Source organism: Schistocerca serialis, chromosome 4 (genome assembly GCF_023864345.2).
Source record: "Schistocerca serialis cubense isolate TAMUIC-IGC-003099 chromosome 4, iqSchSeri2.2, whole genome shotgun sequence".
In the NCBI taxonomy this organism is placed as follows: Eukaryota; Metazoa; Arthropoda; class Insecta; order Orthoptera; family Acrididae; genus Schistocerca; species Schistocerca serialis.
The window spans coordinates 476,944,991-476,972,870 of NC_064641.1; the positions used below are offsets into that span (position 1 = coordinate 476,944,991).

Sequence of the window (27,880 nt, forward strand, 5' to 3'; positions counted from 1 at the left end):
TCAACCGGGAATCAAAAACCACACCCAAAAACCGATGTGTCTCCACCACAGCAAGAGGTTCGTTCTCAAGATAAAGCCGTGGCTCAGGGCGAACAGTGCGTCGCCGGCAGAAATGCATGACACAGGTCCTGGCGGCCAAAAACTGGAAGCCATGCGCTACAGCCCAAGACTGTGCCTTGCGGATTGCGCCCTGCAGTTGACATTCAGCAGCTGCAATGCCAATGGAGCTATAGTAGAGGCAGAAGTCGTCAGCGTACAAGGAAGCTGAGACAGACGTTCCCACTGCCACAGTGAGCCCATTAATTGCAATTAAAAACAGGCAGACACTTAAGACAGATCCCAGTGGTACCCCGTTCTCCTGACCACTGAACTTGCAGGGAACTATGGGAGGCTGCAACTTGCATGTGGAAGGTACAATGTGACAGAAAATTTTGTATGAAAATCGGCAGCGGACCACAAAGGCCCCAACCATGAAGCGTAGAGAGAATGTGATGTCACCATGTGGTGTAGTATGCGTTCCGCATGTCAAAAAAGACAGCAACAAGGTGCTGACGGCGGACAAGGGCCGTACGGATGGCAGACTCCTGGCTCACCTGATTATTGGCGGCAGAGCGGCCCTTTCGGAACCCACCCTGAGACAGAGCCAGAAGGCCCCGAGACTCGAGTACCCAACTCAGCCGCTGGCTCACCATGCATTCGAGCAACTTGCAAAGAACGTTGGTGACGCTAATGGGGCAGTAGCTGTCCGCCTCTAGTGGGTTCTTGCCAGGTTTCAAAACGGGGATTACGATGCTTTCCCGCCATTGCGACAGGAACTCACCCTCGACCCAGATACGATTGTAAAGGTCTAGGAGGTGACGCTGGCAGTCCACAGAGAGGTGTTTGAGCATCTGACAGTGGATGCGATCTGGCCCAGGAGTCATATCAGGGCAAGTGACTAGGGCTCTGTGGAATTCCCACTCACTGAACGGAACATTGTAGGATTCAGGAAGGCGTGTGTGAAATGAAAGGGTCCGACATTCCAACCACTCTTCCACAGAGCGGAAGGCCAGTGGGTAATTTGTAGAAGCGGAACTCAGAGCAAAATGTTCTGCTAAGCAGTTTGCAATTATGTTGGCGTTAGTACAAACTGCTCCATTCAGTGAGAGTGCAGGGATGCTGACAGAGGTGTGATAGCCATAGAGTCACCTAATCTTGGCCCAAACCTGCGATGGAGAGATATGAAGGCCAATGGTGGAGACATACCGTTCCCAGCACTCCTGCTTGTGTTGGCAAATGATGCAGCGGGCCCGCACACGGAGGCGTTTAAAGGCGACGAGGTTTTCTAATGAGGGATGCCGCTTGTGACGCTGGAGCGCCTGCCGGCGATCTTTAATCGCCTCAGCGATCTCAGGCGACCACCAAGGCACAGTTCTCTGCCGAGGGGACCCAGAAGAACGGGGAACAGCAGATTCCGCAGCAGTAACTTCATTGGAAAGAGGCTCAATAGTGGCAATGGAGGTGAACAAGTCCCAGTCAGCCTTATTCATAGCCCATCTGCAAGGGTGCCCAGAAGGTGACGCTGTGGCAGTGACAGAAAGATCGGAAAGTGGTCACTACCACACAAGTCATCATCATGCATGCTCCACTGGACAGACAGCGAGAGGCTAGGGCTGCAGATCGAAAGCTCGATGGCTGAGTACGTGCCATGCACCACACTGAAATGTATGAAGGCACCATCATTTAAAATGGAGAGGTCGAGCTGAGCCAATACATGCTCAACGGTGCTGCCTCTGCCCGTAGCCACTGATCCACCCCACAGAGGGTTATGGGCATTGAATTCACCCAGTAACAAAAAAGGTGGCGGAAATTAGGCTATCAGTGGAGCCAGGACATGCTGCGGGACATCACCACCCGGTGGAAGATACAGACTGCAGACAGTAAGAGCCTGAGGCGTCCACACCCAAACAGCGACAGCCTCTAAAGGTGTTTGGAAACGGACTGACTAGCTGTGAAGAGAGTGAAGGATGTAGATGCAGACGCCACCAGAGAACCTTTCATAGGCTGCCCGGTTCCTATAATAACCCCGACAGCCATGGAGGGTGGGGGTTCGCATCGCCGGAAACCAAGTTTCTTGAAGAGTGTTGCAGAGGAAAGGGTGAAGGCTGAGAAGTTGTCGGAGCTCAGCAAGATGGTGGAAAAAACCGCTGCAGTTCCACTGGAGGATGACATTATCCATGGCCGAGAAAGGTGTGAAGGGACTGGGGAGGCAGATTACGCCTCCTGGTCACCTGCTGCCACCGATTGAGTACCTGTGCAACTGCTATCCATTGCGTCTGAGGGAACGGCGAGATCCAGGTCCTCAGCGGATGCCAGAATCTCCACCTCATCTTCAGACGCATAGCTTGGAGGTTGCGGTGGGGTGTGTGCCACCCCGAGTTCCTTGGGCTTAGAGGTCTTCTTCTTGGATTTCCCACGCTGCTCCTTGGGTTTCACTGGCTGGGAGCACTTCACCAATTCAGTCTCCGGGACAGAGGAGGATCGCGAAGCCCTATGACCAGCTGGTTGTGGGCACTTATACCACTGTCGGGTGTCAGCCTTCCCGCTTGTGGAAACCTGGGAAGGGAGGGCCCAAAGGGACCCCTTACGAGTGAGAGAAACCGAAGAAGTTGGATGCTTCTCCAGCTTAGAAGCGGGGACGAACGTCCCTGATGGGTGGGGGGGGGGGGGGGGGTAGGGGGGGGGTGAGGGGCGGGGGGAGGTGTTGCTTCCGAGGTAGGTGGCGCAGGAGCAACAGGGTGTATAACAGACGGGGCTAACACAGTTGTCATTGCAGCGGCGAAGGAGGAAATCATTCGCACAGGATGTAGTCGTTCATATTTCCTCTTAGCCTCAGTATAGGTCAGTTGGTCCAGGGTCTTATCCCATGCTTTTGTGCTCTTTCTGTAAGATCCTGCAGTCTGGCGAGCAAGGTGAATGATGCTCTCCGCAGCTGACACAGATTGGAGGCAGGGCACATGGAGTATTGGGGTGTGATGGGCGTCCGCAATCTCGACATGTGAGGCTGGATGTACAGTGGGAAGACATATGGCCAAACTTCCAGCACTTAAAGCACTGCATCGAGGGAGGGATATAGAGCTTGACACCACAACAGTAGATCATCACCTCGACCTTCTCCGGTAATGTATCACCCTCGAAGGCCAAGATGAAGGCACCAGTAGCAACCTGATTGTCCTTCGGACCCCGATGAACGTGCCGGACGAAATGAACACCTCGACGCTCTAAGTTGGCACGCAGCTCGTCATCAGACAGCAAAGTAGGTCCCTATGGAAAATAATACCTTGGACCATATTTAAACTCTTATGTGGTGTGATGGTAATGTTAACATCCCCCAACTTGTCACAAGCAAGTAACCTTCATGACTGGGCAGAGGAGGCTGTTTTTATCAAAACTGACCCAGAGCGCATTTTGGGCACGCCCTCCACCTCCCCAAACTTGTCCTCTAAATGCTGTACGAAGAACTGAGGTTTTGTGGGCATGAAAGACTCCCCATTAACTCTTGTACAAACTAGGAACCGGGGCGAATAACTGTCACTGCCATCCTGAGACTTACGCTCCTCCCACGGTGTGGCCAGGGAGGGGAACGTTTTCAGATCATATTTCCGAGCGTTAAATTGAGCCCGAGAACACTTAGAGACTGCTGGCGGCTGGCCGCCCGCAAGAGATGATGTACAAGGCTTCACTGCGGGTCATCTGCCCTGATGCCACCCACTCCGACCAAGGGCCTCCCCAAGGGCGCCACCCAGCCTCAGCAAGGGTCACCTGGCAGGATGGCCATTGCCGGGAGTCCCGATGCCCCAGGGAGACGGGCAGCTACTCCTTGGCATACGTGGGGAGTTAACGGCGCAGGCATCAGTAGAGCAATCCCTGTGTTGTCAGGGGGCTACAACCAACAGGGTACACGGCGGCCCCACGACAACGGACTGGCTACCGTGCTAGATATTAGGTGACAAGTAGTCCATGTTCGTCGTCAGCGCAGAAAGCGGCACTGCACATTGCATGGTGGAAAATGCTCGCAAGAACGTATCCATGCCCAAGAGAGCGGGCAGGACTACAATGCAATGACGAAAGGTCTCAATGCACGATGGACACAATGCACCAAGTAAGGCGCCCTTCCCCAATCGGCTCGCTCTTCGGAAAAATTTTGAGATATGGAGGTCAAACCCGACAGGGAACCATCACATACAGGCCGAAATGTTTGAGACTCCTTTTAGTCACCTCTTATGACAGGCAGGAATACCGCAGGCCTATTCTTACCCCCAAACCCGCTGGGGGGGTGAACACTGGATGACTTCATTGACACTCATAGTAAGCAACTGGAAATCATCCTAGCTCTACTGTCAAACGATTGGCAGCTGCTGCATATCTTGTAAGAGCTCCCAAGAGTCGTATACCTGTGATACCAATACCACAGGTACCTCAAGTACTATCCTCTCCTGTGGGTCCTGTCTACTCTGCAGAAAGCACAGGATCTGTCATTACTCACCCACTTGACTGCAAGTGGCATCCTATACAGGATGGAAGGAGACCAGGAAGGAAGATTCTGTCTTTCACCAAAACTGAAACTGAGCAAGTGGGACTTACTTCACCTCTTTTGGAGAAAACTGTTCTGACTGGTATCAAGACTTGGCAAACGCAAAAGGGTAGGCCTACTATACGTCACCAGTTCAAACGCATGAGAAATGCTGTCTTTCACTGAAACTGAAAAAGTGGGACTGATTTCACCTCTTATGGGAAAAGCTGTTCGGACTGGTATCAAGACTAGGCAAACGTGGAAGTGTAGGTCTATTAAACGTCAGCAGTTCAAATGTACGGCACATCATGGTCCCCCTTAGGGAAATGGCAGGAAGGAACAGGAAAGGATACCATGTGTCCTCAACGTGTATGCCTGTGGGGCCTCATTCAACAAACTGAAGTGGCTATTCCAGCAGCCATTGAGGGCACAATGTGCAATCAACTGCAGATTGCGGCCACGTTGGAAAAAATTATGCCTGTCGTCTGGTCTCCGAGGTCATTCTTGGTTCATTCCAGCGACTGGAAGAGAAGGCTGAGTACACCAGCCTTGTGCACAGAATTTCAATGAAGCACACAATTTGCATCATTGTCTACAGAACTGATCATGGCCCTTTGGCTCTGATTTGAGCGGAAGGACTGAACCAGAGACTTCGAAGATTCTGTGACAAGCTAGGCTGTGATTTCTTGGATTTGTACCATCGGGCTGAGAACTGTTGGATCCCCCTAAATAGGTCAAGTGTGCACTACACAACAGAGGCTGCTACTCAGGTAGCTGACTGTGGGCTTTTTTATATTTTTTTTTAGGTGACTCTCAATCCGAACCAGATAACAATAGCTGTAGAAAACCCAGAAGCAACAGAGTAATATCGAAAGATATGCCTCCCACAGGTAAGAGTATTAATATCCAAATGATTAACTGCTGAAGCATTCACGACAAAGTGCCGGAGTTTGAAGCGCTCCTGAAAAGCAGTGAAGCTGACACAATGCAATGCACAGAAAGCTGACTGAAACCTAAAACTTTTAGCAGTGAAATTTTTAGGGAAAATTTGAGTGTATATCTAAAGGATAGGCAATGGGAAATGGAGGTGGTGTATTTGTCACAGTAGATGTCGTCGTCGTCGTCGTCGTCGTCGTCATCGTCATCTTCAGTACAGAGACTGGTTTGGTTTGATGCAGCTGTCCATGCTACTCTATCCTGTGCAAGATTCTTCATCTCTGAGTAACTACTGCAATCTACATCCTTCTGAATCTGCTTAGTGTATTCATCTCTTGGTCTCCCTCAACGATTTCTACCCTCCATGCTTCCCTCCAATACTAAATTGGTGATCCCTTGATGCCTCAGAAGGTGTCCTACCAACCAATCCCTTCTTTTAGTCAGGTTGTGCCACAAATTCCTCTTCTCCCCAGTTCTATTCAGTACCTCCTCATTAGTTACATGATCAATCCATCCAATCTTCAGCATTCTTTTGTAGCATCACATTTCGAAAGCTGCTGTTCTCTTCTTGTCTAAACTATTTATCGACCATGTTTCCCTTCCATACATGGCTACACTCCATACAAATACTTTCAGAAAAGATTTCCTGACACTTAAATCTATACTCTATGTTAACAAATTTCTCTTCTTCAGGAACAGTTTTCTTGCCATAGTCAGTCTACATTTTATATCCTCTCTAATTCGACCATCATCAGTTATTTTGTTCCCTATATGGCAAAACTCATCTACTACTTTAAATGTCTTATTTCTTAATCTAATTCCCTCAGCATCACCTGATTTAATGCGACTACATTCCATTATCCACAGTATCCAACTCAAATACACCAAGATAGAAACTGAAGTTTCTTGTGAGAGTCTTCGGGCAAGACTCAGTATCAGGGGTGGGCATAAAATAATAATTGGATCCTTCTATTGCTCACCAAGACTCATCTCCTGATGTAAACAAAAACTTCACAAACAAAAATCTCAGTTCACTTGGATGTGCGTCCCCCAATTATACTATAATAATTGTTGGAGAATTTAATCATCCCACAATTAACTGGGAAAATTGCAGTTTCGTTAGTGATGGACATGATAAGACATCCTGTGAAACATAACTAAATGCCTTCTCTGAAAACTACGTAGAACAGAGGGTTAGGAACCCAACTTATAATGAAAATATAGGGCATCTAATTGCAATAAATAGACATAACTTTGAGGATGCCCATATTGAAACTGGTATCAGTGACCATGACACAGTTGCAGCAACAATGATTACCAAAATAGAAAGGACAACTAAAACACGTAGAAAGATTTGTGTGTTCAGTAACTAGAAAAAAATAGTAGTGAAATAGCTCAATCAGAAACTTAACACTTTCAGGACAAGGCAGGAGCATGTAGAGAAACCACAGTTGAAGTTCAAAAGAATAGGTGACCAAGCACTGGACAGATATGTAGCCAGTAGAACATTTCAAAATGGGAGGGAGCCTCCATGTTATACTGTCATTGTAAAGAAACTTCTAAAGAAATGGAGAGTGCTGCATAATAGGTGTAAAACAAAGCATAGGGCTATAGATAGAGAGATGCTGAATGAGACTTCTGGCTACCAAGAGAGCAATATGTGATGCCTTCAATGACTATCACAGCTTCGTCAAATGATATTTCACAAAACCCAAAGAAATTCTGGCCATATAAAGCCTGTTAGCAGCACCAAAGTTAAGTGTCCAGTCCCTAGTGAATTAGACAGGAACTGAAATTGTCTGTAGCAAAGCAAAAGCCAAAATGCTTAACACCATTTTCAAATGTTCCTTTATAAAGGAAACCCCAGGAGAATTGCCCCAATTTAATTCTCACACCACTGGATAGATGAGTGAAGTCAATATTAGTATAAACAGTGCTGAGAAACAGCTCAAATCATTAAAACTGAACACAAAACTACAGTCCAATATCCTTGGCATTGATTTGTTGTAGAATCTTAGAATATATTCTGAGCTGAAACATAACAAGGTATCTTTAACAGAATGACCACCTCAATGCCAAAACACACGGATTCCAACAACATTGATCATGTGAAACCCAATTCACACTTTTCTCACACAATATACTGAAAGCTTTGGATCAAGGCAGTCAGACAGATGCAGTATTTTTTGATTTCCAGAAAGCATTTGATTCAGGACCACACCTACACTTATTGTCAAAAGTACAATCATATGGGGTATCAAGTAAAATTTGTGACTGGATTGAGGACTTTTTGGTAGGGAGGATATAGCATGTTATCTTTGATGGCGATTCATCATCAGACACTGGGTAACTTCAAGTGTGCACCAGGGAAATGTGTTGGACCCTTGCTCTTCATGTTGTATGTTAAGGGCCTCGGAGACAATATTAATAGTAACCTCAGACTTTTTTCTAAAATGATGCAGTTATCCTTGATGAAGTACTGTCTGAAAGAAGCTGCATAGCTATTCAGTCAGATCTTGATAAGATTTCAAAGTGGTGCAAAGACAGGCAACTTGCTTTAAATGTTCAGATATGTAAAATTGCACACTTCACAAAATGAAAAAAACGTAGTATCCTATGACTATAATACCGATGAGTCACTGTTGGAATTGGCTAGCTCATACAAATACCTGGGTGTAACACCATGTAGGGATATGAAATGGAATGATCACTTAGGCTCAGTCATGGCAAAGCAGGTGGTAGACTTTGGTTTGTTGGCAGAATACTGGGGAAGTGCAATCAGTCTACAAAGTAGATAGCTGACAAATCACTCAAGCAATCAGTTCTAGAATATTGCTCAAGTGTGTGGGACCCGTACCAAAAAGGACTAACAGGGGATATTGAATGTATGCAGATAAGGGTAACATGAATGGTCACAGGTTTGTTTAATCCATGGGAGAGTGTCAGAGATACTGAAGGAACTGAACTGGAAGACTCTTCAAGACAGAGGTAAACTTTCCCAACAAAGTCTGTTAACAAAGTTTTGAGAACTTGATGACTAGGAATATACTACAGCCCCCTAGGTGATGCTCACATAGGGATCGTGAAGATAAGATTAGAATAATTATTGCATGCACAGAAGCATTCAAACAATCATTATTTCCATGCTCCATTCGAGAATGAAATGCGAAGAAATCCTAATATCCAGTACACTGGGACATACCCTCCACCATTCACCTCACGGTGGTTTGCATGGTATGGATGTACAGGTAGAAATAGATGTAGATGTAAATTATGCTAAACATACATCTGTGCAATAAATACTTTTTGCCTCAATTATGAGTTATCACAGAATATGATGCTGTAAAACTTGAGTAGATTAAAATAGGAAAACTAAATCAACTTTGTAACATTATCATCTCCAAAATCTGGTGTTATCTGTAAAGCAAAGTCCCACAGCTTAGACGATGGAAACATCCATAATATGTGATTTCCAGTTCAGATTCTTATCAACATAAACACCTAACAAATCAGAACATTCTGTTTCATTTACTGGTTTTTCCTCAGACATTTCTTCTTGTGTTGTGGCCAGACTTGTGCAAATACAGAATTGCATATTGCAAAGATTTCAGTGATGGTTCATTTGCAGAAAACCAGCTATTAATTTCCAAGAAAATTTCATTTAATACGTCTTATGCTGAACTTTCTTCATTACACGATTTCTGCTTCTTGGCTATATGATGGCACATCATTTACATATAAGGAGAACAAGAGCACACACAATATTGGTTCCTGTGGAACAAGTGTAGTGATTATTTGTGAACTGAGGATGCCATTTTGTTTCTTAATTTGACCTTCAGCACCTGTTTAGATACAATGACCTGTTTAGATACAATGAAAACTGGTTACCAACAAGACCTCTGATACTATAATATTCAAGTATTGCTATAAGAACATTGTGAACTGCTCAATAAATACTTATGGCTTGTCATACAAAATTTCTGTCGGAAGTTTTGTCATTTTAATTTAGTACACTCTGCATTTCTGAACTGAGAAAATGGCATTTTATGTGAAGACACCACTTTTAAATCCAAACTGAGGTTGACTAAAGATCGTATTTTGAGAAAGGTGTGTTATGGTTCTTCCACACACATTCTTATGCAGTACCTTTGAGGAACACGTAAGCAGTCAAATCAGTTGTTAAATATTATCTTACTACCTTTCTTGTAAAAGGATCTGACAACAGCTTATCTCAGTCTTTTTGTGATGGTGCTGCATTGGATATATGAATGATACCCCATGCGGTGAATTTTTCATCATTGTTCATCTGCATATAATGACGATATGAGTGGTGGAATACCTGATGAAACTTGAACTCTATCTGAATATATTACGACACATGGACAACAACACAGCTGGATAAAATAATGTTTTATTTAGAAAGCCAGATGCAAACAACTTTGGCCAAACAATTGCTGATGAAATACCCAGGTGATTATGCTGCACAGAGCTGGTCATCTTAACCTTAAGTCTTGCCCATAAGGTCATCGCCGTCTTGAGGCATACTCTCAGTCACGAGATGCACTGGGGCTAGGGCTGCTGATAGACATCTGCCAACGAGAGTCTTCAAGTTCCCAGTGCCCTCCTGAGACATGTAGACACTTGAGTACTGTTTGTTACAGCTATGATGACAAAAGAGAATGTTCTATGTATGTTAGCAGACAGGATGCAGATGAGAAGGGCAGACTGGACACACCCAGAATAAGTCATAGCAGTTCCTGCTGTGATAATTTCAAGGTATTACTTCATTCTGTATCTGGAGATCCTCAATGATGCAGAAAAGTCAGAAAAAAAGAATACACAATACATTTTTTTTTTAAATGCTCATGTACGGACCACAGATCTTAAATGAAATGGTACTCATGTATAAACATACTTTCATTTAAAAGGTAATAACTAACTTGTCACAACACACGTAGGTGTATAATACACTGAGGTGTGTATGACAATTCTTAGGCTATTGTAACCATACATCATCAAAGAGAAAAATCACTTTAGACCACTTACTTACACTGATCGCATTACTCCAGAAGCCACATTTTAAATAACACATTATTCGATATGATTAATAACAGTACACAAGAGTCTGTTTTAATGAGAAATTTGTCAATAGAGTAGGAATAGCAGGCTACAAATAAATGCTTCGTGCTCTTCTTAAACTGAACTTTATTAGAAGTTAAAACTTTTCATGACTGATGAAGTTACTGCAAATATGTGTTCCTAAATAGTGGATCCCTTTCTGTGCTAATGTTACTGACTAAATCTTTTTGAAGATTAGTCTTATTTCTAATAATAATTGTATTGATTGAGCACTTAGTTTGAAAAAAAATGTTATTTATGACAAATTTCATTAAAGGATAAATACATAGGCAAGCAGTAGTTGGCATCCTCAGTTCTTTGAATAGGTCTCTGCAGGATGTTTTTGAGTTCACACCACAAATAATTCATATTACATATTTTTAGTGGAGCGTACCATGTCTCGTTACTAGTCATTTCCCTTCCTCTTTCACTTGCAAAGTGAGTGAGGGAAAAACAACTGGCTGCACAGCTCCATATGAACTCTTAATTTCTCATATCTTATCTTTGTCATCCTTATGTAAAATGTCTCTTGGTGGCAGTAGAATCATTCGCAGTAAGCTTCAAACACCAAATCTCTAAATTTTCTCAACAGTGTTCATTAAAAAGAATGTCGCTTCCACTTCAGAGATTCCCATTATTCCAACGTATCTCCAGTACACTTGTGTGGTGATCAGACCTGCTGGTAAGAAATCTAACAGCCTGCTTTTGTATTGCTTTTATGTTTTTCTTCAATCCAATGTGGTATTGATCCCAAATACTTGAGCAGTACTCCAATAGGTTCCACCATCATCCTATATGCAGTCTCCTTGACAGGTGAACCACATTTTCCCGAAACTCTACCAACAAGCCAAAGCGAGCGTTTGTCTTCCCTACCACAATCCTCAAATGCTCATTCCATTTCATATCACTTTGCAACATTACGCCAGGATATATAATTGAGGTGACTGTGTCAAACAGGAAACTACTAATGCTGTATTCGAACATTACAGGTTTGTTTTTCCTACTCAACCACATTAACTTACATTTTTCCACATTTAAAGCTAGCTGCCATTCATCACACCAACTAGAAATTTTGTCTACGTCATCTTGCATCCTTCTACTGTCACTCAACAATGACACCTTACCGTACACCACAGCATCATCAGCAAACAACCACACATTGCTTCCCAACTTGTCCAACATATCATTTATATACACAGAAAATAATAACAGCCCTATCACACTTCCCTGGGGCACTCCTGACAGTACCTGTCTCTGATGAACACTTGCTGTCAAGGACAACATACTTGGTTTTATTACTTAAGGAATCCTCAAGCCACTCATTTATCTAGGAACCTATTCCATATGCTCATATCTTCATTAACAGTCTCCCATGGAGCACTGCCTGTTGCCCTTCATCCAGTGTTCACAGTATATCACGTAAGAAAAGCGAAAGCCGAATTTTACTTTAGTGATGCTCTCTAAAATCATGCTGATTCACTGACATAAGCATCTCCGGCTCAAGAAAATTTGTTACATTTCAACTGACAATACGTTCAAGAATTCTACAGCAAACGGATGTTATGGATATTGGCCAGTAATGTTGCAGATCTGTCCTTTTGCCATTCTTATATACAGGAGTCACCTGTGCCTTTTTCCAGCTGCTTGGGACCTTGTACTGGACAGATTCACGATAAATAAACCAAAGTAAGGGGCAAGTAAGGGGCAAATGCTACAGAACACTCCTTGTAAAACCAAATTGGGATTCCATTTGGACCTGGTGAGATGTTCGTTTTCAACTCTTTCAGTTGTTTCTCTATGCCAGGTATGTTTGTTACTATGTCATCCATAAGGGAGTCTGTTCGATAGTCAAACAATGGTATGTTTGTACAATTCTTCTGTGTGAATAATTTCTGAAATAAAAAATTTAAAACTTCAGCTCTTGTTTTGCTATCTACAACTGCCATACCAGACTAGTCAGCGAGCAGCTGGATGGAAGCTTTAAATACACTTAGTGATTTAACATATGACCAGAATTTTTTCAGGTTCTCAGACAGATCTTTCGTTAAAGTATGACATTGGTGGTTATTGTATGCTTCACACACAGATCTTTTCAGAGGTGCACAAGTCTTTACTAATCTTTGCCTGCCATCATCTACAAGATCTGTTTTGAACGAAGAGTGCAACAGCCTTTGCTTCCACATCATCTTCCAAATTTCATTGTTAAACCATGGTGGGTCTTTTCCATTCTTAAGCCACTTAATAGGTACATAATTCTCCAGACGATGATTTATAATATGTTTAAACTTTATCCATAATACCTCTAAGTCCATCTTACTGGAACTATGAGATGTCAATTCATGTCTAAGTGAGATGCTAACAAATGCTTATTTGCCTTCTAAAACTAAACTCCGCCTAAACAAGACATGAAGGCTCAACGCTACCGGCTGTCGTATCACCCTCAGCCCACAGGTGTCACTGGATATGGATACGAAAGGGCACATGGTCAGTACACCACTCTCCTGGCCATATGTCAGTTTACGAGACTTTCCTAGCCTTCTTGACTGATTTATTAACTTTTGTACCCACAGTTGCTATAACGAAATCACTAATCCCCATCTCTGTACTGATGCCGACACCAAGGTCTGGCCTGTTTGTAGATACAAGTTTCAACATATTTCCATTGCGTATGGGCTGCCAAACTAACTGCTCAACACAGTTTTCGAAATATGTGGTCAAAAGTACTTCACAAGACTGTCTACCTGTATAGCAACAATGAATCCATAGTCATCCCAGTCAATACTCTGTGGGTTAAAGTCACCTCCAATTAGTATTACCTGATCTGCATCTTCACATGCTACTGACTGTAGACTTTCTTTGAATGACTCTAGAACTGGTACAGCAGAAGCGGGTGGCCAGTAAAAGCATCCAACAGTTAACTTGGTTCCAGATAGACCTGTTGTAAGCGATCAGACAACTTCACTGTGACACTCAACTGCGACCTAAGGGAGAGACTATATTTTCATGAACTGCTACAAACACCCCCACCTCCTCCAACAGCATCTAATCTGTCTTTCTGATATATGTTCCATGGTTCACTAAATTTCTCAGAGCTCTCTACTTCAGGTTTCAGCCAGCTGTCGATCCAAAGAATAATTTTGGGTGTGAGACCTTTCCTGGAGGCCATTACATTCGGAACTTTATTACAAATGCTTTGACAATTTACTGAACACGGTCTGACTTCCCTTTCTGCATACTGACTGTTCATCAAAGTACCTCAAACTACTGCCTAACCTAGAAACCCTCCTATGCTCTCCACAAGTACTCTGCTACCTGGGAATCTGCTCCTTTTGTGTAGTGCAGTCCTGACCTGTCAAGGGGAGCCCTACAAATCCCCACTCAATAATGCAGGTCCATAATTCTGCAGCCTAGACTCTCACGAGAGTCGACAAAGCCTTTGGCTGAGACCCTCCATTCAGCTTCAAACCAAGGGATTGCCTTCATCTCTGGGAACAATGCCACAAATTTCAAGCTCTGCTTGCACCCTGCAAGCAAGGCCAGCAGCCTTTACCACCTCCACCTGTAAGAACTGAGAATGGTGTCAGAACCCATAGCAGTGGGAGCAGATCCACCACATTGGGTTCACTAGGAGATGCATCGGGTGCAGAGCCCATGGGCGAAACAAGCAGCACCTGAGGTATCCCATATGACATGTCAGATTCTCCAACACTGCTAGACCCTGAGGCGGCAGCCTGAAGGCAGCTGACCATAGCCAAAAGCACCTTCATCATGAACTGTGGTCAGTTCCTCCTGCGTCTCTACACACAGCATGCACACATCCTACCCATCCTAGCAGGACTACCGAGAAAGAAAACTATTTAAGCAGACAGAAACTTATATATGCAACTTGCTACCCTCCTGATGTGTCAACAATGGACATTGATGCCTTAATGAGCTGTTTAGCTGGCTGCTCAGAAGAAATAAGAACCATGTTACAGACTGCCTGAATGTATATTTACAGTTAACAATGCAATATTAAACCTCTTAAATAGAAAAATACGCATGAAACTCAAGAAATACTGCTAGTAACGACAAAAATAGCTAAATTCGTAACTGGCTGCTACAGAGATGTGAACAGGCGACAGCAGAGGGCCCAACCCACAGTCAACCGCCTTTGACAGATCACAAAATAAACTAATAATCTGTAATTTATTGTCTAATTAATAAGAAGGCCCTGACTTCACGTGTACATAATCTTCCCAGTATCACAGCCTTCTAGAAATCTAAATTGTGACTTTAAAGTGTACAGGGTGAAGAAAAAAATGTCGCACTTTGATGTTGGCATGCGATTCCTCATCCAGGTTCAAGACCAAAATTTATCTATCAAAATCAGATTGGGTACATTTTAAAAGCACATGTATGAAAACAAGGAGCTGGCAACACTGTCATATTATCCAGTACATCTGAGTGTACAGAGGAATGTGTATCACCCTGCACTAGTGTATCATACATCATAGCTGACTGGGTAGGCTGCTGGGACATTAAACCCACAACTACCATGGAGCTATGGTTCAAATCCTCATCAGGTTCCTTCTTCTTCTTCTTCTTTTTTTTTTTTTTTTTTTACGCTTGTGTTCCTACTTCTTGTCGTTTATAAGCAGGACATCATTTTATCACATGACAGTGGGATCTATTAAAAAGCATATATGTGTTTACTAAATGCACAGTGCACGAGCATGACTGGTTCTGTCAAGTCCCTGTAGGATGGCTTCCCAGCGGAGTAAACAAAACAAATGATGAATATATTGATATGCTTTTGGTGCTGGGTGCATCCAATAACCAAGCAGCAGCTGCTGCTGCTCATGTGTATGTTGCACAGTAGCCTCAAAGGTGCCACCCAATAAGAATATCCTTCATTGCCTGGAGCAACACCATCGGGAAACTGGTGATCTTCATCCACAAGTAATGGACAGAGGTCGTTCCAGGACTAGACGTACTCCACAAGAAGAGGACACAATTCTTTAAACCATTCACAAATCACCTTGGTGAAGAACCTATGATATTGCACAGCGGTTCCAAATATCTTAAAGACTAGTTGTTGAAATGTTGCATGATTAAGAACTGCATCCATTTCATTATATGTTAACTCAACATCAGCAGACAGAAGATTGCATTCATCGAGTACAGTTTTGCGAATCGCTTTTGCACCTGGTGGAAGATAGTGAACATTTTATAAACAATGAGATATGGACTGATGAATCTAACTTCACTCATGAAGATATTTTAAACCTCCATGACAGCAACTATTGGTCAGAACACAATACACATGTCGCCTATGAATGTGGCTTTCAGGCACACTTTGGCAAAAACCTGTGGGTTGGAAGTCTCCTGGTGTGCTGAGAGTCATATTCTTATAACTGAAGTTATTTGTGATGGTTAGTTTGAGATACTCCATTGCAGCATTTACTAAACCTGACAACACCTTCTTTTTAGTAACAGTTGAAAAATGTTTGTTAAAAAGTTTCACAACACTGCACACATGTGATACCAATGTATCATTTACTCTTAATGCTATCTTCTCTTCTCTGGTTCTCCTAGTCCCTGCCTTCACTACATCCTATCTTATTTTGTTGCCTGATGTGATTATCTTTTAATCAAAATATGTTCGCTTGTTGGCTGTGGAACATTAGAAAGGGAGGGCAAGTTGTTCTGATCTGAGGGTGAAAGGAGAGAGAAAGATCAAGCTATGGTACCATCAACATAGCACTCCTCTTTCTGTGAATATTTAAGTCCTCACTGAGGTCAGGAAAATCAAAATTCTTACCTGACAATCTAAAATAACGTTTCACTCTTCTCCAACTTTCTCAGCATATTATTATGAATTCTGCACTCTTAACCAAGCTGCTTTCTACCAGAGCAAACTGCAAACACCCATCTGCTCTATTGCATCCAAACTAATAATTAATTTTTTCTTCACTTATTTTTGAATTTGCTTACATTTTCTTACTAAGTGATAGATGCTTAAATATTTCAAAACCTTAACTAGCTTTTCCCCAGCTTGCATTCATTATTCAAGGCATTATATTCAATGTGATGATTCCAATGGTGTATCCAGTTTCACTGAAAACCTTGTTAATCAAAACATATGAATTACCGAACCTTTTATTACATTACGACTTTGCAGCGTTCATGTGAGTTAATAAGTACTTACGGACACAGTGACATCACTCATTGTAAAGACTAGTATTCTGTCTTTTCTGTGACATATTTCAGTTTCAGTGAAACTAATTAACTTAGAAGATAATTAATGTTAAAGTTTGTAAGTACCTATGTTTTCCATTGCATATTTTGTCTCTGTGCTTGTTAGATTCTAACCTTTCCCATTATACTTTTGTTGGCCTCACTTTTATACACAAGTTGACATATTCCACTAATTGATTAAGCCATTAATTAAGATTTTGCATAATTTTCCATAATTTTCAATATGGTGCTTGTACCCATAAATGGACTATTCCCAGTACAGATACATAAAAAGGTTCCGTAAACTTTCCTAATCTCCTAAACCACCACATATTTCACAAAGAGAGTTAGTGTTAATACTTATAGTCCATACTAAGTAGAAAAAAATCTATGAAAACCATTTTTCAAATGATTATGTGGTTTTCAAGATCACAATAAGTTCACGTGCCAGTCTTTATATAGTTCACCCCACACCCAAAATAGTTGGTCCCAGGAAAGCTATTAAACACGCAACATCTCTGTACATATTTGTAACAATGGTGAAAATCCCAGGAGATACTAGTACTCGTGCAACACCTCTGCTACATCTTGAGAAACAGCAGCTAGTTTAAGTTGTGTTAATATTGAGCCTAGAGTGCAAATCTGGTAAACGTATGACTAACATCTCAGGGAGAGTATTCTGATCATGTAACCTCATATGTTGTATTTTTGAACAGCTATTTGGTTAAACTTCAGTTCCCACCTAAACATTGATCAGGAAGTGCTTTACAGTTATCAGTTGTTTATTTTGTGTTAATGTTTCCCCGTTAACTGAATACATTTCTGCACTTCATGGGCAGTCATCATGCAACTTACTATTTCCACTATCTACATAATTCAATGCCAACTTGAGAATGGTCACCTGTTCTACTCCAAGTATAAGTGGACTGCAATTGATTTGCTACTGTGTTTAGATGTTGTAGGACAGTGCAAGTGTCTACTTGCATCTAAATGTTTGATATGAAACAGAATCTGGTCATTATAATGTTTGTGGTGATAATAAATTTGGAAAAAAAGCCATGTCATTTGGGAATCTGTGTAGTGTACATCATTTGCACAATTCTAGAAGTCAGTTTACGGCTACTCCACTTGACTTTGATCATTGAGACTCTGAGGACTTAATGGACAATGAAGGTAGGCACTGTTGCACATGCATCTACATATGTGAGGAGCTGGATTTTAAAATCTGCTCTACACTTTCTGTTTTTTTGTTGGAATTTTGTGTGAACATTCACATGTTCCCAATGAATATTGGTAAAGTCTTACTTTTACCAATATTACACTTGCAGAGATATAGTCATTTGTTTGACTCCATTGTGCAACTTTCAACAGAGCATCCCGGACTTTTCAGCAAATACAAGACATTCTATCTCTAGCAACATTTTCTTTAAACAAAGGAAAATAGGCAATCTTGTACAACATTCTGCATTGTTTTAAGCAAAATAATAATTTAAAAAACTACGTCATGGGCATTTTTTATTTAGATAAGCTGAAGCAAAGTCAGTTGCAAAAACAGATGCTTTGAAGTTTAGTTTGGATTATCTCTGGGGGTAATTGCTGTACAAACCTGAAACTTTGCACATAATACTGCACCAACACAAGGTCACACAAAATTTCATTCTCCTAGTGTTTTCCAACAGTTTACAAACTGAGGGAAAAAGATGGAGACTTCTGAAAAAAAAAAAACTGACAGTAATGAAGGTCATATATCAACATGAAATCTCCAGCCAGGGCAATACACTGCACACATTTGTGAAAAAGGGTGGTGGATTGGAAATATCTATGAAACCTCTCATGACCAGAAGCATGCTTCAACAAGCTTTTTACACCCACATAGCATAGCAAATTCATTATATCGGACATCAAGAAGTGATAATTGCTGGGTTCTGGAACAACACATTATTGCAGTTACTTCAGCACCGTCAGTGGCACCATCAGCCCAGCAATATAGCTTTCCTCATAACATTCAACAGCAAATTAATAAAAGCTGGTAAAACATTCAAGTAGCTTGAAGTAAACATAAGCTTAGGATCCTAAGAGAGACCTGTTCTAGCTCTTGTCTGTGATATTTAAGAGAAATGTATTATCACACTTGGGAGCTAAGGTAAAGAAACACAACAGTGGCTGCTGTTGCACAACTATTGGGCATGGCTCCTATAGTGATGGAGATGCTAATTTTCTCACTTTAAAAGAAACCGACAGTAGTTATGCCACAAAGGACCATGGCACTACATTTATACATTTTTTCCATCATTACACTAACATTCCACATAAAGAGCAAACTACGTGAATACAAAATAAGCTTTACTTTAAACTAGAATTAAACTAGTCCATCAATATCATTGTACACTATAATAGATACTCAAAATTCTCTGTAACATGAAACCTTTCCAAAAAAATTTGTTGGGCAAACTGCTGTGAACTTCACCAAAATTTACACCATGTAACAATTGTATAAACTCAGTGGCAATTAATGTGATGTGTATTGCAGTTGTTATGCAGCAATTTTATTACTATGAAATCCTATGCCTTGGTAATGCACAGTTAAATTTTGAAGTTTATAATTAGTTTGGTTCTGTACTTATTATAGCAGAAACACTTTTTTGTAAAATTGGGCTAAAAACAACCATTTTTTGCAATTTTACAAAAATTACCAACTTTGCCCTCAGTTTTCAAACTATTGGAAAGCACTAGGAGAATTAAATTTTATATTCTTAGTCTTTGAATTGGCAAACTATTTCATGCAAAGTTTCAACACTAATTTATCAATGTTACTGGCTGCTGAGCTCGGTGACTGTGGATTATATTATTTTAATATAGATACAGCCACCAGCCACTCTGCTATGTATTTTTATTTAAGTTAATACACAATTATTTTCTTCAGCATTCACTTTGCTGTTGATATTATTAGTATATACTGACTGGAGACTCAAATATGTATTATGCTAATTAAGGCCCAAAACGCATTCTAGTTTAAATAAAAACTCATAACAAAGTGGCTGGTCGCTATATTTATCAAAATAACGCAAAGTTTCAAATTTATCCCGCAGTTACTTCCAGATATATAAAAAGCTAAACTTAACATTTGTTTCAAGTGTCTATTTTTAAGCAAACTTTGGTTCACATTATCCACATGAAAAATCCTCATGAAACATTTTTTCATTACTTTGCTTATGAGAGTACAAAATGTTGTATGAGATGGCCTAGTTTTGTTTGTTTCAAGGAAATAATGCTGGAGACATAACGTCTCAAAGTTGCCGAAAACTGAGAGGTGCACTGTTGATAGCTGCACTTTGAGATCAAACAAATGACAGTCTCCGCAAGTACTGAACTGGTGAGCACGAGATTTTACCAACATTTATTTGGAACACAAATGAATGTTCACACAAAATTTTATCAAATTCATGATGGTCACGTGTTTCTCTAGACCACAGGGCATGGAATGACCCCAATGTCAACCACTATCAAATGCACTACCAGGGGTAGTTAAAGTTTTTTTAACACCTTGAAAACGAAAGCTGTGATGATCAAATGGGATGAAAGTATTTGTCCACCTCTATATATTCAGCTATCAATGGGACACACTTTTCCCAACGGTGGATGATTTGATAGATAACTTGGCTGAACAAGGTTGCTTTCTGGCCTTTTGGGAAAGGATTCACCTTGAAAATAATATTGTTGATATCCTGGAAATGCCTGCCATGCAATGGTTTCTTCATTTCATGAAAATGGAACAATCACAGGGTGCCATGTCAGGAGAATACAGAGCTGCAGGCGAAATTTGATGGCCCAAAGAAGCAGCATGTGTGAACTGTGTCACGTGAAGAATGAGCTGGGACACCGTACTGGAACAAAATTACTCCCAGAACACCTCCAGTAGCCTCATCCACAGATTTAAGTATTACGCACCTGTCACTGATTGTTTCTCAATGGCATAGTCTGTGCTAGCACCACACCATGGTAGTCCCAGAAAATGCCCATCCTCACCCTGCCCAATGTTATTTCGGCCATTGCTTTTTTCTGCTTGCTGTGTCTTAGGAATCACAGTGATACAGCCAGCTCTGGCCCATGTTAAGTCATCTGGATTGGTGTGACATAGCTACACCATTTCTGTAACTGCCTTGGTTCAGAAGGCATGCGGAATGGATCCGACATGTTGCAGAAACCACTATCAAGTGATCCTTGTTACGTTCAGAATGTCATACAAGATGTTGAAAACTGATCCACGACTGATTTTCACTTTTGTCACTATCACTTCAATTGTGATATTCAGGTCTGCAAGCACCAGGGCTTCCACTTCTCCTGCGATTACCAGTTCTTCAAAGAGAGATGGTCTGCTACTTTGTTTTTCAGCATTGAGACCGCTATGACCACAATGGAAGTGCCTGTGCCACCTCATCACTACATCATATGACGTACCCCTTCACCAACACAACTTGTACTGTTGCTGCACTGTTTCCTTCAAATGTAGGATACAAATCATTGCTCAATACTCCACTTTATAAAAGGCCTGCACCACTTTACTTTGAAATTTCTACTAGTGTGCTATGATACTGTGATGCAGAAACTTCAATGTTTAACAAATACTAACAAAGAGATAGAGGGGCTGGCCAGTACTTACCTCAGCTCAGTACAGCCGATAGATACACAAAAAACAAAACCGAAAATTTACGTTCCTAGCTTTCGGAACAAATGTTCCTTCATCAGGGAGGAGAGAGGGGAAAGAAAGGGAAGAAGGGAAAGTGGATTCAGTTACTCACAACCCAGGTTATGAAGCAACAGGGAAAGGAAAACAGGGAGGGTAGCAAGGATGGAGGCATGGTTGTCAGAGGGAACTTCAATGTTTACCAGAAATGCAGCTTTGTATGTGGAAAGAAACAAAAATTAACTATGTAGCTGTAATTTTTCAAGGTAATAATTGAAACTTAGGATAATGCCTCATATGAATCTTGACCAGTATTTTATACAATAATAATCACCACCTACACATCACTTGAACTGATGTGCATTGAAACTGCTTACACCAGTAGCATCCAGCACCCTGTTACTTAGTACACTCTGTGATATGCTATCAGTTCCCTATTCTCACAATTTTCATCTCCCTCTACCAACACTTGTTCTTCTCAAGTCCAAAGATGTGAAATGGCTATCCAACTTCACACTTTTCTGTTGACATCCGCTACTTATTAATTAATGTTAACCTCTTAATTCATTCACTTCTACAAATATCCTTAAACTGCATTTTCATGTACATTCTATATCAACTCACACTACGCATGTGTGTGTGTGTGTGTGTGTGTGTGTGTGTGTGTGTGCGCGCGCATGCTTTTTTTCCCAATATTATTCTTGTGATTATTCAATTAGTTCAGAGAGAATGAGTTTCACCCACACATGGGATATGAATGCGTAGAAGATGACAAACCAATATTGGGGTATTTAGATAAACTGAAAATTCACGTTAAGCACAATTCTTAAGGACTTCGAGAAAACTTCTATAGATCAGTGATTAAATTTTCATCTATGTTTGCCATACAAAGTACATTTTCGAATTAATCAAAATGTTTTGATTTCAGAACATGTTTGCTTCACATTCACGTTCAAAAACAGGAAACCCACTCAGAATTAACAAACAGACATTTTTTTCTTTTACATTTGTCGTCATAAAATTTTCCTTAACAGGAACACTTAGGAAGTGGCATTACATGCTTGCACACACAAATTTTTCAGTGTGAGAGCAAATGTGACAATGAAACTGTTGAAGACCAATGATAATAACTATTCTAAGCAGAACACATTCAAAGGAAATCAATGGCAAATAACAGCAACCCTTAATTTTTCTGATCTCCAAACCATAAATAGAGTCTTAAATTCACACTCATGATTCAAATGGTAGAACAATGACTTATAATAATCTTACCTATGTGAATCATTCTGGACATAACAGTTATATGCCACTGGTAGACCTAACTCATCCAATGAGAAGAATACTTTAGTCTGGTCAATTTTTAGAGCTCCTCCATCAAATCGCTGCTTTCGCAATATTAATGCTAATTTATGGAGCCACAAAACACGAGAAAGGATATCTTTGGGTTCAAAGCCTCCAGCTAATGGTGGCAGGTCCTCTTTTGTCCACTGTTTGTCTGGGTTTTCAATCATTGCCTGTACAAAGAATTTGTGTGTGAATGAACATAATTTATGTAGGGATTATTGTATATAAATATTTACAGAAGAAAGTATACTACAATATCATTATTATACTAACAGAGGGAGACAGAATTTCATACTAAATATTCTTCTTAATACTTGAGGACCTTCTACTTTCCAACCAATGAAACAAGAATAACTGAAGCAAAGGTCACACACACACACACACACACACACACACACACACATACACACCTTGCAATTTTGAATATGTTAACAAAGACGTATGTCAGAAAAGAAAAAGGAACCACCAAAAATTGTAGGAAAGACTGGAAATTAAATAGGCAGTTTATCTGGACAGATTGGTCACAGCAACTACAAGAGGAAAAATATATAACTATATAGACAATTAAACATTATCAATTTTTGAAAATATAATGTAATTAGATAGACAAATGGTGGCAGGAGAATACATATACAGTATTTACATTTGTAAGTTTTCAGAGCCAGTGGCTCCTTCTCCTGGCAGAAGTGTTGAAAGGGAAGAAGAGGGGTGAAGGCAAAAAACTTGTGAGGTTTAGCAAATAGGGAGAGTTCGGAAAAGTCACCCAGAACACCGGGTCATAGGAGACTTACCAGACTGGATGAGAATTTTCTAACCAAGTGATGAAAGGAAAACCTCATAAAAGTATTTAAATTTGCACGCTTTAGGAGCCAGTGGCTCCTCCTCCTGGCAGAAAGATTGAAAATCTTTCTGCCAGGAGGAGGAGCCACTGGCTCCTAAAGCGTGCAAATTTAAATACTTTTATGAGGTTTTCCTTTCATCACTTGGTTAGTAAATTTTTTATCTGTCCAATTACATTAAATATCTATATTGCAATAGAACATATTATACACTGAAGCACCAAAGAAACTGGTGTAGGCATGCATATTAAAATACAGATATATACAAACAGGCAAAATATGGCGCTGCGGTTGGAAATACAAGACAACAAGGCAACAAGTGTCTAGCACAGTTTTAGATTGGTTACCGCTGCTACAATGGCAGGTTATCACGATCTAAATGAGTTTGAACATGGTGTTATAGTCGGCACACGATTGATGGGACACAGCATCTCTGAGGTAGCGATGAAGTGGGGATTTTCCCATATGACCATTTCACAAGTGTACTGTGAATAACAGGAATCTGGTAAAACATCAAATCTCTAACATCACTGAGGCCGGAAAAAATACTGCAACAACGAGACTATTGATGACTGAAGAGAATTGTTCAACATGACAAAAGTGCAACCCTTCTGCAAATTCCTGCAGATTACAATGCTGGGCCATCAACAAGTGTCAGCGTGCGAACCATTCAATGGAACGTCATCGATATGGGCTTTCGGAGATGAAGACGCACTCTTGTACCCTTGAGGACTGCACAACACAAAGCTTTACGCCTCGCCTGGGCCTATCAACACTGACATCGGTCTGTTAATGACTGGAAGCACGTTTCCTGGCCAGATGAGTCTCACTTCAACCTGTACCGAGCAGATGGATGAGTATGGGTATGGAGACAACCTCACGAATCCATGGACCCTGCGTATCAGCAGGGGACTGTTCAGGCTGTTGGAGGCTCTGTAATGGTTTGGGGTGTGTGCAGTTGGACCGATATGGGGCCTTGATACGTCTAGATACAACTGACAGGTGAGACATACACAAGCATCCTGTATAATCACCTGCATCCATTCATGGCCATTGTACATTCCAACGGACTTGGGCAATTCCAGCAGAACACTGGAACACCCCACACCCCAGAATTGCTACAGAGTGGCTCCAAAACACTCTTCAGAGTTTAAACACTTCTGCTGGCCACCAAACTCCCCAGACGTGAACATTATTGAGCATATCTGGGATGCCTTGCAGTGTGCTGTTCAGGAAAGAACTCCACCCCCTCATACTCTTACAGATTTATGGACAGCTCTGCAGGATTCATAGTATCAGTACCCTCCAGCACTACTTCAGACATTAGTCAAGTCCACCCCATGTCATGCTGCGGGACTTCCGCATGCTTGCGGGGGACCTAAATGATATTAGGCAGGTGTACCAGTTTCTTTGGCTCTTCAGTGTATGATTCAGCAGTTAGCTTCTCAGCAATTACACACATCAAATAGTGTGATCAAAGTATATGAAAAAAATGGACAAAAACAGAGAAATAATATCAAATTTAGAATCATAAAATGATAACAATAAAAAACAGATGGTGTGGAGGAATGGAGAAGAATGATATTTGGCAAAATAAATCCACAGACAAGATTTATTCGTAAAAGTGGATCATAGGTTCCTTTGTAACTGAATTCTATTTATGGATGTTCTGTATTACAAATCAGTGGTTAGTTTTCAGTTCTTGTGGGAATGGCAAGATAAGCATGCCAAGACGTAGGAACAAACAATGTTGTTATTAATATGTACTGGCCACAAAAATTTTCAGAGACCATACCGGGTAATGGATAGCAGAGGTACTGAACAGCTTGAGCACATTTAAAATTAACAAATATATTGTCTAAGCACACTTTTTCCCTAGTAGGGTTATAGTTAACACTGTAAATTGAACTGTTGTGACGATGTTAACAAATTTCTCTTCTTCAGAAACGATTTCCTTGCCATTGCCAGTCTACATTTTATATCCTCTCTACTTCGACCATCATCAGTTATTTTACTCCCTAAATAGCAAAACTCCTTTACTACTTTAAATGTCTCATTTCCTAATCTAATTCCCTCAGCATCACCAGATTTAATTTGACTACATTCCATTATCCTCGTCTTGCTTTTGTTGATGTTCATCTTATATCCTCCTTTCAAGACACTGTCCATTCCGTTCAACTGCTCTTCCAAGTCCTTTGCTGTCTCTGATAGAATTACAATGTCATCGGCGAACCTCAAAGTTTTTACTTCTTCTCCATGAATTTTAATACCTACTCCGAATTTTTCTTTTGTTTCCTTTACTGCTTGCTCAATATACAGATTGAATAACATCGGGGAGAGGTTACAACCCTGTCTCACTCCTTTCCCAACCACTGCTTCCCTTTCATGCCCAGACATGTCCATGAAAAAATCATCATTGACCTATTTTAATTTTATTTTGCTGCACTTTTCATGCCGCCATTAATTACACTTAACACACAGGATTCCTTTTATCACTTTCTTTTTACATTCTTTACATAATGAACTATTCAATTTTCCATTTTTGATGAGAGCGGAACACCATCTGTTCCTATGGGTGTCATCTCGCCATCTCGCTGTTAGAAGTAGTTTACTTTGTAGTGAAATTGAAGTAGACAGTTCCTGTGAGACAGTACGCGTACAAATTATGCTTGACAACCGGACTAAATTAATAATCAGTTCCTATTACTGCCCCCCCCCCTCCCCACTCAGATGATGCAGCTGCTGAACAGTTCAAAGAAATGTTTAAACTCATTGCAAACAGGTACCCCACTCATACAACTACAGTTGGCGGTAGCTTCAAGCTACCCTTGATACGATGGCAACAAGTTTAAAGTCAGTGGTAGACGTAAAATGTCATCCTAAATTGTACTAAATGCTTTCCGCAGAAATCATTTTGAGCAATTAGTTAAGGAGCCCATTCAAAACGTAAATAGATGTGTCAACATATTGAGCTCTTAGCAACAAATAATTCTGAGCAAATAGGGAGCATCATGACGGATACAGGGATTAGTGATCATCAGTTCATTGTAGTGAGACTGAATACCATAACATCTAAATCTACCACTAATAAATGCAAAATATGTCTGTTTAAGAAGCAGATAAAAATTCTCCTGGTGCCTTTCTAAGAGACCAAACCCACCTCTTCCAAATTAGCTATGTAAGTACAGACATGCTGTGGCTTAGATTCAAAGAAATTGTATTGAAGGCAATTGGCATATATATACCAAATAAATTAAAAAGGGATGGTACTGATCTGTGGGAACTAAAGAAGTTACAATGCTGTTGCAGGAGCAGTGAAAAAAACATACCAAATTTAGAAGAACACAAAATCTTCAAGTTTGACAATTTTTTACTGAAGCTCAAAATTTAGCATGGACTTCAATGCAAGATGCTTGTAATAGTTTCCACAATGAAACTCTTGTTCAAAATCTGGCAGAAAAATGAAAGAGATTCTGTTGATGCATAAAGTACAAAAATGATCAGACAATCAATATTGTGCAACAGCAATGGTAATGTTACTAACGAGAGTGCTACTAAAGCTGAATTACTAAACATGGTTTTCCAAAATTCTTTCATCAGATAAGATTAAGTAAATTTCCCAGAATTTGAATCAGGAACAGCTGTCAACCTAAGCAATTTAGGAATAGAAACCCTCTGTGAAGTGAAGCAGCATAAATCACTTAAAAAAAGCAAGTCCCCCAGTCCAGATTGTTTACCATTTAGGTTTCTTTCAGAGTATACTGATACCATAGCTCCATACTTACCAATCATATACAACACAACCTGCTCAATGAAAGATGTGTTCCTAAAGACTGGAAAGTTGCATAGGTCACATCAATACTTTAGAAAAGAAATAAGAGTAATCTGCTGAATTATACACCCATATCACTGATGTTGATTTGCAGTAGGGCTTTAGAACACTTAGTGCTTTTGAAAATTGTGAATTATCTTGAACAAAATTATCTAGGGACAAATAATCAGCACAGAATCAGAAAATATCATTCTTGTGAAACACAACTGGCTCTTTATTCACGGGAAGTAAAGAGTGCTATCAACAGGAGATTCAAATTATTTTATATATCTAGATTTCCAGAACACTTTTAACACCTTTCCATACAAGTGAATTCTACACAAATTGCATGCCTATGGAGTATCATCTCACTTGTG

At 40.8% G+C, this 27,880-nt stretch overlaps 1 protein-coding gene across 1 annotated transcript in view; it reads right to left on the reverse strand.

The window, feature by feature from the left end:
* The window catches only part of LOC126475158 (DIS3-like exonuclease 2), a 170,802-nt gene that overhangs the window by 63,016 nt on the left and 79,906 nt on the right, over positions 1 to 27,880 (reverse strand). The window contains exon 11 of the mRNA XM_050102780.1: positions 22,782 to 23,023. Coding sequence (XP_049958737.1) covers positions 22,782 to 23,023 — 242 coding nt within the window. The remainder of the gene's footprint in view (positions 1 to 22,781; positions 23,024 to 27,880) is intronic.